The following is a 15,684-nucleotide window of genomic DNA, read 5'->3' as shown; positions in this document are numbered from 1 at the left end:
CGATGTGCGCATGCGTATTACCACAAGGTAGGGCGGATTTACGGGTAGTACATATAAACAGAACAGTATCTTCAACAAATACCTGGTGGAAGATATGACATCTTAGAGCGCAGCAAAATCTGTATTTATACCTTTAAAATGAGCTAAACTGAATGGGAAAGGTGGGAAACAGAGTCTGGAAGACCATGGGATAATATAAAGATGTTTTGAAGCACCTATCTTGTAAAGAACCAAACCTCAACTGCAGTTTCACTTTTCTAATCTCCCTCCCCTGAACCGTCAGCGTTCTGACAACACCTGAACGTCAGAGGGGAAATACGAAATATATTTATAACAGTTAAACACAAGCAGATAATATCATCAACCGTTTTACTGTAATATACAATAATATGCACTAATTACCTAATATTTAAATATGAATTAAAGGGACATCCGTTTATTTACCGATCAATTTCCGGAAGTCTTTATTTAGCTCCCCCCCGTACTGACACGTAAAATGGTTTAGTCCAACCTGGAACCGTCTATTATTTTCGGTAAAGACGATGCTTGCGGCTGATAAATCCGTTTCTGTGTCACATCAACGTCAGCAACAAATCTCCAGACAAACGGACGAGCTACCATTTTGAAGTCAGCTCCTACGAAATTTGATTCGGATGATATAAGTCAGCACTGTGAGTGTATGCCTGTGCAGGACACCCCTGTTGCTGTTGCTAGGTGCTGCTCCTGGCACTTCCTTGTTCAAAAGTTTTATTTAGAGGAAGGCTTACGGGCAGAAGTTGGTCACTGGACTGGGTGTCACTCCTGCTGTCAGCGGCAAAAGCGATGGAGTTATGGCGCACATTTCGCTGTAATTAGCGTGTACCCGCAGCCGCTTCGATAATAGATGAAATACTCGGAGACAGCCAGTAGTGAAAGGCTCCAGAAAGAGGAAGATGTCCACGGCTAGCATTAGCGAAGACATCCGAGGGAAGTTTCCCCTTCATTCCGCAGTTTGGGAGAACGACTACAGGAAATTGGAACAGCAAATACGATTACAACAGGTTTGTAGAAACACCAGGTTAGCCGATAAGACCACAAAATGAAAGTAGAAGCTAGTTGCTCGCTGTGTTTGTAGCCTGTGAAAGTAGGCCAGGGGTGTTGACAGATGCTGTGCTGTCACACAGGAAAGTTACCTGATGTCTGATCAGCTCACTCACATTAACTTGCTTAGAAAAACAGGAAGGAACAACAGGTGCATCTCTGATTTGCAAGACGGATCGAAAAGTTAATATATTCCTGGAATTCAAAAGTGAAACTCGCATGGTATATTGATTGATTACGCGCACAGGGGTGTATTGTTGTTTATTTGGAAATGAAAAAGTGTGTGGCTAACAATTTAACGTTTATTTTGAATATGAGTGCTGCGTTATGACCTGCAAAAACATGGGAAAGACTGGTGACTTTACAGTCCAGCTGTCATTGCTAAAAATGCTAGGCTCAAATAGTCCTGTATCCTAGCATATTTTTGGAAAGTTGTATGGAAGAAAAAACTCATTTGTCAAATCTATAAACTACTAACAAATGAAGTTTTGAGAGAATCTTCACCATTCAGTTTTTCATCTGCATCTGCAGTCAGTCCAACAGTCTCCAGTCTTGTATCTAGGACATGGACTGCAGCTGTTGCTTTTCTTGTACTATTGCGCTTCACAGTATTAGAGATGTCTTACCAGAGGTAAAGATAAAAAAAAATAAAATACTGCACTGTTCTGTACTCAGGGTCCAAAGTTTTCTTTTTAGATGAAAATAAATGTTGCATTTTATTTGTAAATCAAGATCCCGACATCTGGAGGAAGAGTGGAAAGGTTCACAATCCAAGTTTCTTGGGGATCTATGTCATCTGCTGATATTGATCCGGTGTGTTTTTATCAAGTTTAAATGCAGTTGCCTGCCATAAAATTTTTAGCACTTTATATTTCCTTCTCGTGACCAACTTTAGGGAAATTCAGATAACATTTTTGCTACTGAACTTTGCATCCACCTACACTGCCTAAAGTACCATTAGCTCCATTGACATGAAACTCTATGTTGCACAGTCTGTAATTAGTGATTAAAGAAAATAAGTTTCATCCAGAAGTCATAGATATTTGTTACACTCAACATATCAAATGTATGATAAACATGTCAAGACGTAACATTGGATAAAGATAGCAAGAATACTTTTACAAGATATATGTATATAAAAAAAGAAATGATTACAATTAAAAATGTCTCTTAAGTTCCTGTGCCTCTGAGTTGATTTAATACGGACTTTTTACAGAGGGACTTTGGCAATTACAGCGTGACTCATAAAACCTGTTGCTTCTGTGGTGGCGCAGGTTAGCGTAATTATCAACCGCTGCCAAAATTAGTATGTACAGCTGCACAGGGATGTCATTCAGGTAAACGTGGTCTGTTGTTGTGACACTCTTCGAGTGTTTACCTGTTCTGTATGACACGATTTCTGTACATGTAATGTTTATTGCATGTTTTTCTTTTGTTTTGTTTTTTTCTCAGAATGACATCGAGGCCGTTGACCCCCGGGGTCGGACACCTTTGCACCTGGCCGTGTCGCTCGGACACCTGGAGTTGGTCAGAGTTCTTCTGAGACACGGCGCTTCAGTGACTAAAGAGAATGCCAAGCATTGGACAGGTTAGCCAGCTGCATATCAGCCAAGTAGTGCTATAAAACACCGTCCTTCATCGTCTATTACATGTGCTACATTCACGTCAGTTTCATGGTTATTTTAGCTCCTCAATCCCCTTCTCATCTGTTGCTAATGGACTTTCTTGTAGATGCTTAACATTCTCCCTCAGTTACAGTAAAACACTCACCACCGCCATTACTGAGGTTTTCAAATGGACAACTGCAATACCAGTGGGACCGATGCTGATACTTTAACAGGCATTGTGGTTTCCATGCTCTTCTGTGTATTTGTGCAGTGCTGCAGGAAGCTGTCAGCACTGGAGACCCAGAGATGGTTCAGTTAGTGCTTCAGCGCAGAGACTACCTCAAAGCCTCCACTGCTCTGGGAGGAGTGCCTGAGCTGCTGCTGAAGATCAAGGAGGTTTTTATTCAGATTTTTTTTTTTTTTTTTTTTAACAGAATGTTTGTAAGTCTGGAAACGTTTACTGTTGTAGAATAAAAAAATGACCTTTTTTTTTTTCTCACTAGTCTCCAGACTTCTACATGGAAATGAAATGGGAATTCACCAGTTGGAGTAGGTTTTTTTTGTGTGTGTGCGTGTGCGTGTTATGTTAATTATAAAGGCACAGGCATGTTTTTCCCTAATGCTCAAGCATCCAGAGCTCTTTGCATAAAGGTTTCCTCAGGCCATACAGGCAAAACAACATACCTGCCTCTGCTGTTTCTGTTTAGCTAAGAGTCACATTCTTTCCGTTGTTCGTGTCGTTGCTCCGCAGTCCCTCTTCTGTCCCGGATATGTCCAAGTGACGTTTGTCGCATTTGGAAAAGCGGTGCCAGCCTTCGGGTTGACGCCACCCTTCTGGGCTTTGACAACATGACCTGGATCAGAGGCCGGAGGAGTTTCATCTTCAAAGGAGACGGTATGCGTGTGCGTTTTAAACTCCTACGCTCTCTAAGGTGTTTAAATGTAAAAAAACATTTTGCCTCCCCCCACCCCCACAGATTCCCATGCAGAGTTAATGGAGGTGAACCACGATGATGGCGTCGTCGACACTGAGCGCTTCAACATATCCCAAGAAATGGAAGAAGTCACGTTGGAGTCGATGCAGCCAGCTGAACAGGAAGTTGCCAAAAGATTGACAACACCTATTGTCAACACCTTCTTGGACACAAAGGATATTGCTTTTGAAAGGCGAGGTTTCTTTCTGGTTGCCATCAGTCACAACACAAATAGCTCTAATGCTCTTTAATCTCTTTTACTGTCAGCTAATGTTTGTCTCTAATTAGTGCTTTATAGATTAGTACTCATCTCATAGTAACAATTTCTAGAATCTCTGCAGAAGTTATTTCTAATATCTGTGTACAAACTTCACTTGAATGAGAGGATATATTCAGTTCTTATCATCGGTGCCAAGTTCAGTTTTGCCAAACCCGTCCAAGAGAGATTAATTGCATTAAAATTCTTAATGCGTAAAAATGTATGTATTTAATTGATCAAAATCAATACATTAAACTCCCAATCTTATTGTTTTTGCCCATACTTCTGGAAAACAATTCAAGCTCAGCCAGAATGGGTGGAGAGCATCTCTGAATTTGTTTTGTCAATTCAACTTGGGTCTGAGCTTTGACTTTGGTGTTTTAACAATATGAATAAGGTCTGAATTAAGCTATTTGATTGTTGCTTTGACAACAAAGGAAGTTAGAAAACACTCTATTAGTTTTAATAACCCCAAGGATTAGAAATCCTTTTGGAAGGTGCTGCTCCATCACAGCTTATTGTTTTCTCTGCATTGTGAAGGGTTGTTCTAAGGTGGCAAAAATTCTCAAATATTTACTTTTATTTTTTATTTTTTCCAACAGATGCAAATCTGGGATTTTAGGTTGGAGGACAGACAAAACCGAGTCAGTCAATGGATTTGAAGCAAAGGTTTGAGAAAGTTACACCGCTGACATTTAGAAAAAAAAAAACAAAACTCCCTATCCGCTAGCACCTGCACAGCCGGTCATTCGGTTTTGCGGTTTATTTTCTTTCAGGTTTTTAGTGTGAACAATGTAAACGTGGTCATCAGGACGAGGACGGAGCATTTAACAGACGAGGAGAAGGCCAGGATTAAAAGTAGGCGGAGAACATTTCTCGTACTTGATGTTTGGTTTCTCCAGACTTATAAATTCACATGTAACCTTTCCATTCATAGGTGAAAGGAATGTTTTAGAGTCTTTGCTGGGGACTGTGGAGCAGCACATAAGTGCCCAGGGGGTAAGATGCTCATTTCAGTATCGATTAAAGATCAAATTATTTGTTTTGCCTCTCAGTTAATGGCTCATTTTTGGTTTGTTGGCCCAATTTGCAGAACCTAACTCTGGAGTATGCCACAGCCACAAACCCCACTGCGATCACTCCAGAGGAATATTTTAACCCCGACTTTGACCTGGGTGACAGGGACATTGGTCGTCCCATCGAACTGACGATTCGAACGCAAAAGTAAGAGTTCCTGTTTTTAACGTGCGACCTTCAGCGGGCCGGGTGAGTGTTCGATGAATGCTTTCTGTAATGTTCATCCATGTAGGTTCAAAGGAACACTGTGGATGAGTGAGGAGCATCCTCTGTCCCTGGTGGAGCAGGTGACCCCCATTATTGACCTCATGGCTCGAACCAGTTCCCATTTTGCACGATTAAGAGACTTTGTAACCCTGAAGTTTCCCCCTGGATTTCCTGTTAAAATAGGTACAAACCAATACATCCTTTCTTATTCTTCTTTTTTTTTCTTTTTAAAAAAAATTAGCATTTTAAAGATTTTTTTCTTATCTTCTCAGAGATTCCCCTGTTTCATGTGCTGAATGCCAGGATCACATTTGGTAATGTAAACAAATGTCGCACTGAAGAGGAGGCAGCAGCCACGCCGACGTCCTCGGATGAAAACGATGACGTAGCCACAGGTAGCGACGCAGCCACAACATTTGTTGTCTTAAAAAAACAACAACAACAAAAAAACTCCATGTTCCTAATTCCTGTGCGTCTTGTTCTGCCCTCCTTCCACAGCTACAACCCCATTTCAGGTGTGTCCCTCGGTGTTCGAAGTACCTCCGAATTATCACCGCCGAGGGGGCAGCCGCCACACCCCCATGTCCAACAATGATGATGAGCTTCTGCAGTATGCCATCCACCAGAGCCTCTTGGACTCGCAAAGAGGCTCGGGCGAGGTCAGAGCAGCAGCGCGTCATATTTTTCCACTGCTCGTTCTCTAACGTTCTGCATGTTCTGAGTGTCCCTCTTGTTTGTGTGTTTTTATAGGTGAGCTGGGATGATGCTAATGGAGAATTTTCACATGCAATGACAGGCAGCCATAGCAATGGGTAGGTCCAGGCCTGTTCACTAAATACATTGCCTTGCAAAAGCATGCTTGCAGTCTTTTTTTTTTTTTTTTTTCCCCCAAATAAAGATCTGAAAAGTGTGGCATACATTTCAAATCAGCCAACTTCAGTGGGCAGTTAATAACTGCATGGTGACTGCTTGTATAACTGCTAGTTAAATTTACTTGAGTAACATTTTTGAAAAAATTTAACATTTAGGAGTAGTTATGTTCTAACAAAGCATATTGACTTCATATTTTTAAGAAAAGTGCTTTCTGAATCTGTTATTTTTGTATTTTTTTTTATTTATTTCATGTTAGTCTTTAAAATACCAGGTGCCGGATATAACATTTTTGCCTGTCTGATGATGACATCACTTTAAAATATTGAATCAAATGTTCTGATCAGTTACTCAGTACTTTAGCAGCTCCTCTAACCAAGAGGGCTGCTCCACCCACCTCCTCCGTTGCTTAGTAACGGCAACAGCTCAGGGTTGGATCCGACTTCCTTTCTTTCAATGTTATTCCAGAAGTATCCCTGAAGGGTTGCTGGTGGAAATCGGAGACAGCGTCAGCCCCGCGAGCTCTCCCTCTGCTTCCAGCCACGACTCGGACCTCCGCCTGGCCATGGAGCTCTCTGCTCGAGCTCAAGAAGAGGAAGAGAGGATGAGGAAGCGGGAGGATGAGGAGCTGGAGCGGATACTGCAGCTGTCGCTCACTGAGAAGTGAAAAGGAGAAAGAGGGAATTTTTAAAACGATGTTCCTGGAACCAGAAGCAACCACCACACCTCAGTGTTTCCTTCCTAACCTCTCTAAATCCACCTATGCAACCACTGATTTTCATTTTTACTGTAACAGACTTGGACCCATACAGGCAGTAAAAAAAACCTCTCCATTATTTTTCAATAGATATTTTTGAGAAGAACTTTTTCTTTCCTATATTCCTCCAAGTGGACATCTTGTCACTGCTTACTTGCTTACTTCAGATTGTTGAGGTACTTTAGTCCTTTAGTTATTTTTGTTTACCATTCAGACTCACAACAGCATTCACATGTGTTAATCATTATTGTTCGGTTTGGGGTTAGATTAAAGTTAGGTTCTTGAGGTAGCTTCAAATGTTTTTTTTTGTTTGTTTTTTTGCGCTGAGATGTCACACTTTATGCCACCACAACCCTTTTTTTTTTAAAAACATTTAAAGTCAGATTTCTTCTAAAAGCCTAGCACATCAAATTATTTTGAGCACTGCAAATGTAAATCAGTAAGTTTGAGTATTATTGCAAGTCTTCCTGCAGAGTCGCTACTCTGATATGTTTGGCTCATCGAATAAGAAAAATCTCAGGGTTCCAACTTTCTAGATTTCTTTTTTTTTTTTTCTTCCAACATTTATTTATGAGTTTCAGAGCCGTTGTAGCCTGGTAAATGTCTATGATGCAAAACGGTATTTTCTCATGCATATCATTCTATGCTAAAACCTAAAAATGGAAAATTCACGGAGCCATTTCTGAACGCATTTCGATCTGCGTTGTGAATGTACAGGACGGCAGGTGGTTGAACAAACGCATGTTGCCATGGGAAATGTTTTTGAAGTAACTGCATGGTGACAAATCTGTGCTGCAGCCAGTGCCTAGACTTGGCTTGAGGTGATAAAGTAATTATTTTTGTAATCTGTCACAGAGCAGCTTCAACTCCTTTCAGAAATGCAATAACGGAGACCGGTCTCATCTGTGAGTCGTCGCGGTAACCAATGTAGCAGAGTTTACCTTCTCCAGCCATGAGCTGGAGGCGTCACAGACTCCAGCTTGATTACGAGTAGCAGCTTCAGCATGTGCCAAGGATCACTTTGCTCTGAAAATGCCTGAGAGGCCGAGGTGTGGTGAAAAGTTCATGGAGTGCCACTAAGACAAAAAAAAAAAATTCTGCTAATGTTTTTTTAAGATGTGTTTGTTTTTTATTTTTAATTTTTAATGTGACCGATGAGATGAAAATGCTTTTGGTTTGTACCAGAGTGATGCAGAGTAACATGAATTAACCACTAAAGTTGATTTCACTGACAGCCAACCACTTTTTAAAGATCCCTGTTGTTGTTATGATTCCATTAGGCGCTTCAACTCTTCAACTAACTTATGGATCAAGTTGCCAAACTGGTGAAAAGTCAACTTTGTGAAGGCTAGCTAATGTTAATATGATGCAGATCTCTGCAATGCAATGTGTGAGCAAAGATGTTTTCTAAAAAAAATTTTTAAAAGTTTTGAAAATGTCTGAAAATGTTCTAAAATAAAAGCACTTTATTTCCATGAGGACTAAACTTGTTTTTTTTTCCTAAGTTAGCAGCTTTAAAAATAAAAAAATAAGCATGACAATGTTGATATTTTCTCTACCACTACAGACTTCAAAAGTTTTGCAGATTTGATGAGACAGACAAAGAGGTACATCAGCTGTGAAGAATGTTTTTGTTGGCTCTAGTGGCCTTTATTAGAAAGTAGTTTGACAGGAAGGAGGATTGTGAGAGAAGGGGAAGGCATGTGGCAAATGTTGCCAGGCTGGGAATTGAGCCTGCGATCACCGACATGAGGACTAGGGCCTCAATACATGGGTTGTGCTTTGCCCCTGCGCCACCACAGCACCCCCTGCTTCTTAACTTTTAAAATACATTTGACTGACCCAGTTAATAGAGTCCATCTGTGTTTCATTTATTCTCAGATTAAAATCTCAGATCTCATTCTCAAACCGAAATAAGTGGCGATCCCGGAAGAAAGCCTGATAGAGGAGGCAGAGGTGGAGGTTCATCTTTCACCATCAACACAGATCAAGAACTACAATGGAACGATTTAGATCAATAGTTATCCAATCATGACAGCCTAAAGTCCAGTCCAAAAAATGATGTTCACAGATGCCCTCTATCTTTACGAGATGACATTGCAGAAATGTCAGTCTCTAGCTGTAAAGAATGTGTAGAGACATATCCCAAAATAGTTTCAGCCTGCGGACTACTGGTTTAACAAAACAAACTGCTAAGAACATCATCACTTTCTCTTTCATATTTCCCTTACACACTACTTTCTGTCACATAAAACCCCAATAGAACACACTAACGGTTGTGGTCATCGAAACAAAACAAGTTCCATATTATTAAAAGGGTAACGCTTTATTTGATGGGGGTTGAATAAGACTGTCATGACACTTTCATTAACATGACATAACATGTCATGGACATGAATAAGCCTTCATGAATATTTATGACTGTTGTCATAAAGCGTCATTCGGTAAATTATGACACTTTTAATACAAAGTTGACATTATTCAAAATGTCTTTGTTATGACAACTTGACATTAACCAGGAAATCATTACTGTTTAAACTTTACCTTTAATAACATAAAGTTACCTAATTTTTAAAGTGCAATCAGTAATACTTTTATAACAAATTTATATCAGTAATGATTTCCTGGTTAATGTCAAGTTGTCATAACAAAGACATTTTGAATAATGTCACCTTTGTATTAAAAGTGTCATAATTTACCGAATGACGCTTTATGACAACAGTCATAAATATTCATGAACTTATTCATGTTCATGACAGGTGTTATGTCATGTTAATGACAGTGTCATGACAGTCTTATTCACCCCCCTTCAAATAAAGTGTTACCATTAAAAGCTACTTAATTACTGTAGATATGTTTTTATGCAATATTTATTTTCTTAGTCCGCAGTCTCACAAGATTGAACAGAAAAGAAGATTTTTTTTTTTTACAGTTTAATTAACCAGTAATAAATAAATTTCAACATATCGCACCAAGAAGCACTGATCACTTCGATTGGTAATTTGTAAAAAAAAAAAAAAAAAACTCTCAGATGTGTCATGGCAAATCCAATATAAAGAGAATAATCCAGCTATAAAGCTATGTAAAATCCTTTTATTTCTCAGAATTTTTGAGATTTATCTTTTTGTTTTTCTTAATGAGAGTTTAGATGGTAATAATTCATATTTTAGGTCACTGGATAAGGAATAAACATTTTTCTCCACTTAGCCAGAATTTTGAAAAAGGTTAAAATAAATAAATTCACATGTTTCCACACTATTAATCATAAAACAAATTAGAAACTTTTGTGGACAGCAGAAAATGAGTTAAAATCATTAAATCATTGGATTCATAGCTGCTTATCAAGCCAGTCATCAAAATTCATTGGCCATAATGTCTGGTTACAGTTAACATGACCTTTATTGTTATTAGTCCTATATTCACATATGAATAAAATCTAATTTCTTACATTTCAGTTCCTTTTATGAGCAAAACAATTCCAAAAGCCCACATTATGCCACTTTTTCATATTTTTCTGATTTTCCAGATTTCGTAGACAAGATGGATCCATGAGAGAAAACCGTTTTGTTCCAGTCCTGTGCAGACCACTCCTTGTACTTCCTGTAGAAACCCAGTCTGCCTTGATGTTTTCCTTGGACCAAAGCAGCTTCTTTGCAGCCATCCTTGTTACAAGGCCGTTATCCAACAGTCTTTGTCTCACAGTGCATGCAAACATGCTCACACCCATCTGCTGCCAATTTTGAGCGAGTTCTTCACTGGTGTACCTCTAAGGAGGAGACCCTGGCTTGATAATCTGTGATACCCTTATGTTTTCTTTGCTGTAGTTCAATTTGTCAGCTTGAACTTTTTGAAAACGAACAAAAATGTTCTTTCAAGCTAAATACTTGAGGCAGCAATTTCCTTGAATGTGAGCCCGTTTTGATGGGGAGTGATGACGGCTTCCCGCTGACCATTGCTAAAACTTGCGGATACAGATGCTAGGTGCATATATTGTCCACTTTTACTGCAATCTGCAAATCAATGAGTCATTTTTAACCGCTCAGTCGCAGCATATTTTAATTTAGGCTTCCAAGTCAGGAGGTGACGCTGCTGACAGCTGCCTGGTTGTGCTGCCATCTGCTGGGCTCTACTCGCAATGCAGCTTGTACCAGAAGATGCGCGTCACAGTTAATGTTTGTGTCCAGTTTCAGCGACGAGTCAGAGGTCTGTATACACAGACAGCCATGATGATCATCAGCAGCAGCAGGACAGCGAGGACACTCCCCAATGTCACTGCGAAGCAGCAAAACACAGATCAGCAACAACGTAGCTCCCCGTGGGATGGCGCAATGCTCAATATTAGGACGACGGGACTAAAGCATAACAACCAAACCGAACGGGAGACCTCCAGTGACAATTCTCAAACTGGTTTCCAGTTAAACGCCGGGACTCACCTAGGTTCTGCTTCTGCAGGACCACATAAGGCCTCTCAGTCAGGTTGGATTCGTCCTGAGCGCTGATTATCACGCTACAACATAATATTACAGCCTGTGGGATGAGATGCAGCATCATGTTGTTCATGGATGAAGGTGGAGGATGATGATCATGAGGAGAGGCGTTTTGCTTCCGCTGCTTCCGGGTCCTAAAGCCACCGGGCTGTTATACTGGGAAGATTGGGTTTAGTGTCTCACCGTTTTAGAAACTTGATACTATTTTGCAAAATTAACTTGTTGTTACATCATCAAATGATCTCAAGAAAACAATTCCAAAGTTTGATTTAACCTAATTAAATTATTAAATGTGGCAATCAATATATAAATATATTTAATAAACATTTTTATGAAAAAAAAGAAGAAAGAAATGTTTTTGTAACTCCATACCGCAGAAAATGATTTTCTTTGGTAACTATAAAATGTTGCACTTTTCAATTTCAATTAATATGTTCTTTATGTTTCAACCTAAATAGTTACAGATTGTGGCTGCACAGTGGTGCAGTTGGTAGAGCTGTTGCCCTGCAGCAAGAAGGTTCTGGGTTCAATTCCCAGCCCTGGTCTTCCTGCATGGAGTTTGCATGTTCTCCCTATGCATGCATGGGTTTTCGCCAGGTACTCTGGTTTATTTTATGATCTGCAAAACTTTCATAGAAATTTTAGAAGTTGCTTCTCTAAACATACGTTGCACTCTCTGAAACTTACCAAGCACTTTTACAGAGCGCTCCTGAGGAAACAAGTGCTGTACGGAACCGGTACGCTACTGGAGGTTCCCCCGAGCTCCTGGAACTGCATGATGTGTTGTAAAGCCGCTTTGACAAGATACTTTCTTGGAATTTACCACCAATTACTTTCTAACAGCTTAACACTTTCTTGGAGCTTTCAGGAAATTTACTGGGTATTTTCAAGAAACCAGGTTATAGTGCGACCTGGCATAATGGGGTATTATCCTGGAGATTAGGGGTCTGACTGAGGTCCTTTAGGAGCGAAACTGCATTATGAGGTGACCTGTCAACATATTCTAATTGTTACACTAAGCAGTAATATTGGATGTTCATTCAAGAATCATATCAATCTACTGATTGAATAAAGGTGGAACATCTCTGTTTTGTAATCTTCAAGAGGTACAGTTACATTTACAGGATGAACCGTTCAGTCCTTTCCCTGCTGTAAGCTGTAATTTACTCAGAAAGCCTTATTAGAAGCCTGAGAAATTATACAAACATGAACACATTAAAGAAGAAACGGGATCGTTTTGACAGCTTTACTAATGACAACTTTACAATGGCAGAAATAAAACCATAAAAATACCCTGTGGGATATTTTACTTTTCATTGTCTAGATCAGATACAAAATATTTCTACACATTCAAAGATTCATGGATTACAGAAAAAGCAGCTCTTTAGTCTGATGCTGAAGAGCTTTAAGCAAATCCTAAGCTTTGAACAAAGATTACCTGCTCTGACTGATCAGGTGAAAACAGAGGAAACTACCGTAGTATTTTGTCTCGCATTTGTTAGTTTAATTAATGCAAAACTAAAATCCAGACAACACACCCTCATCATCCAACAAAATAGATATCTGTGATTCTGAGTAAAGAGAGAAGAGGATCTTCCCTCTACAGATCACCCTCTAAAACGCAATAACTACCGGTACTCTAACTAATACGGGTAGAATCCAAACAAGAGGTATACATAGAGAAAGAAAAGTATGACAAAATGTAGGGTCTTTAAAAGTACTGCTACAAAATGTTAAGCAACTGTGGTGGAAATTTTCACTGTCAATTTACTCTTCAAGAAGTTCCCCCAAAGCTCCAAAGTGCTTTGGGTTGATTATGCAGCAGAAGTGGGATAATTTTTTTTTCTACAAAAAGACTTCAACAACTTTTGAAGAACACATTTACTTCTGCTTTGTAAAATATTGATTGATTAGAGACAAGTGGGGAAACTCCAAAACCACCCAAGGATTTTAATCCTCCCACCACCACATTTTACTCCTCCAAGATAGAGCCTCCAGAGAAACGTCCACGTTCTCCTCTTTTTAGAGACCAGAGAAATCCTGTGAAACCACCACTCCGCAGCTCTTCAAAGTTGTTTCCTCTGCTGGGTCCAATTAAATTGATTTGTCTCCAGGAAAAGAAAGCTTTACGTTTTGATCTTCTGGTGATGTGCGTCACATTTTTACCATCACCAAAGCTGAAACGATGACACTAAAGCGTTTTCTTAATTTAGTACCAGATGTCATAACATCATTTTTAGAAACATTGCATAGCTGACAGGAAAAACAGTAATCAAGAGAGAAAAATACAAGAATTGGTTAATTTGTGTCATAAAATGCCAACAGAACCTCACGGAGAAGCATTGATTGGGTGACCTTGTAAAGATTTAAAATTCACAAGGCTGACCCTGTTTCTTCACAACCTCTGCAATCCTTTCTGGCATGCTAGATATAAACTTCTGAACCAAATCCCGGCTTAGAGTGAACCACTCTTGTCGTATCAGAGTCTGGAGCTGCTCGCAGTTCGACGACTTCTGCTTGTCCACTCGCTTTTTGAGGAACGACCACAGGTTCTCCATGGGGTTGAGATCTGGAGAGTTTTCTGGCCACAGGTCCAAAACTTCCACCTCATGGTCTTTGAACCACTTGGTTATCACTTCTGCCTTGTGGCACGGTGCCCCGTCATGCTGGAAAAAACATTTTCCATCATCAAACTGCTCGTGTATTGTGGGAAGAAGCTGCTCCTGCAGGACGGTTTGATACCACTCTTCATCCATGGAGGTGTCCTTGGGTAAAACTGTGAGCGAGCCCACTCCCTTGGATGAGAAGCAGCCCCACACATGCACCGGGTCAGGATCAATCACTGCTGGCACCATACAGGTCCCCTGGGAGGCCTCATCTTTTCTTCTTACTAATCCTTTTCCAGATGTTGCAAACAATCGGAAGGAGGACATGTCAGAGAAAATGACTTTGCACCAGTCCTCTGTGGTCCAGTCTATGTACTTCTGGCAGAACTCCAGTCTGCCCTGGGCCTTTTCCTCCGACAAGAGTGGCTTCTTGGCGGCCCGTTTTCGTCTCCCTGCGCAAGCAGACACACCCACTCCCACCTTCTGCAATTGTTGAGCAAGCTCTGCACCGGTGGCACTCTTCAGAAGAAGATCGTCCTGGTTCTTGCTGGACAGTTTTGGACGCTCAACGCAATGCAAAACCCGCTTCACCGTGGACAGAGACACTTGCATTCCAGCAGTTTCCAGTTCCTGCCAGATTTGAACCTTGGTGGTTCCTGGATTGTCTTTGAACATCTTAACCAGTTTCAGTTCGTCTGAGTGGGAAAGCTTGGGCCTTCTCCCAGACCGGGGCAAAGTGCTGACGCACCCAAATAAATCATACTTGCGTATGATCGATTGAACCGATGATTTTGGAATCTGTAGCTCTTTAGAAATGGCTCCGAGAGATTTTCCTGACTTGTGCAGATCAACAATTCTCCTTCTCACATCCTCACTGAGTTCCTTGGACTTCCCCATTGCTCTGAGGGTCTAAATCTAATGAATGCTGTCACAAGAATCCTTTTTATGCTGACCGAGGGGAATTGTATGTTTATAAAACCATTACAAATGCCTGAAAACCTAATTTATTTGGGCCAGGCTTCCGGGCAGCTGGCTGTGGCCCAGGGGTGCTGCCCTCAGCAGGCGTCTGAACACGTTGCAGGAGTGACTTTGCACCGGAAGAACCGCAAGCAGTCGGGAGTCTGTTATTAGTGCAAATATTTGTGTCCAGTTTCAGCGGCGAGCCAGAGGTTTGTAGACGCAGACAGCCATGATGATCATCAGCAGCAGCAGGACGGCGAGGACACTCCCCAACGTTACTGTGAAGCAGCAAAAACACACGCACACATCAGAAACAGCGCCTCAAAACACTTCATAGGATGCATTCACCGCTGCACAGCAGATCGGAACATGGCGATGTTACAGTAAAACGGAACAAAAGAACAAAAAGCAAACAGCGGCCCGGATGGCAGAGTTCCAGACCCAGTCCTCATACTGGTTTCCAGTGAAGCACCAGGTCTCACCTAGGTTCTGCTTCTGCAGGACCGCATAAGGCTTTTCGGTCACGTTGGAGCCGTCCTGAGCGCTGGTTATCACACTAAAACATAATATTACAGCCTGTGGGATGAGATGCAGGATCATGTTACAGGATGGAGGAGGAGGAGGAGGATGGGAGGCGTTTCTTCTTCCGCTTCATCAGGGTCCTAAAGCCACTGGGTTGCTGCGCTGAGCAATGGCGCCACCAAGGGGAGGCCAGAAAGAAGCGTCAGACAGACTACAGAAAGGAAACAGGGCCGTGCAGAGACCTTTGGAGGGGCCGGAGCTCAAAGTTAAAAAGTGGC

The 15,684-nt window shown here is 41.0% G+C and overlaps 1 protein-coding gene and 1 long non-coding RNA gene across 2 annotated transcripts; one reads left to right on the top strand and one right to left on the bottom strand.

The window, feature by feature from the left end:
* Positions 1-529: 529 nt before the first annotated feature.
* On the top strand, positions 530-8,306 carry ankrd13a (ankyrin repeat domain 13A). Its single transcript, XM_014987914.2, has 15 exons — positions 530-1,040; positions 2,533-2,668; positions 2,959-3,083; positions 3,191-3,236; positions 3,439-3,582; positions 3,665-3,854; positions 4,523-4,589; positions 4,697-4,778; positions 4,858-4,919; positions 5,014-5,144; positions 5,230-5,387; positions 5,477-5,599; positions 5,703-5,863; positions 5,955-6,016; positions 6,543-8,306. The coding sequence occupies exons 1-15, from the start codon at positions 933-935 to the stop codon at positions 6,739-6,741; spliced, it is 1,794 nt and encodes a 597-aa protein (XP_014843400.2). The 5' UTR covers positions 530-932; the 3' UTR covers positions 6,742-8,306.
* A 1,905-nt stretch (positions 8,307-10,211) lies between these two features.
* Positions 10,212-11,686, bottom strand: LOC106918307 (uncharacterized). Its single transcript, XR_001418396.2, has 2 exons — positions 11,265-11,686; positions 10,212-11,103 (listed from the first exon to the last, which is right to left on the bottom strand). It is a non-coding gene; the product is annotated as an uncharacterized LOC106918307 (long non-coding RNA).
* Between the last annotated feature and the right edge of the window lie 3,998 nt (positions 11,687-15,684).

This window comes from Poecilia mexicana, unplaced genomic scaffold (genome assembly GCF_051168715.1).
Source record: "Poecilia mexicana isolate PSO_F unplaced genomic scaffold, ASM5116871v1 scaffold_9, whole genome shotgun sequence".
Taxonomy (NCBI): Eukaryota; Metazoa; Chordata; class Actinopteri; order Cyprinodontiformes; family Poeciliidae; genus Poecilia; species Poecilia mexicana.
The sequence above is the reverse complement of the archived record's forward strand: the minus strand, read 5'-3'. Positions and strand labels throughout refer to the sequence as shown.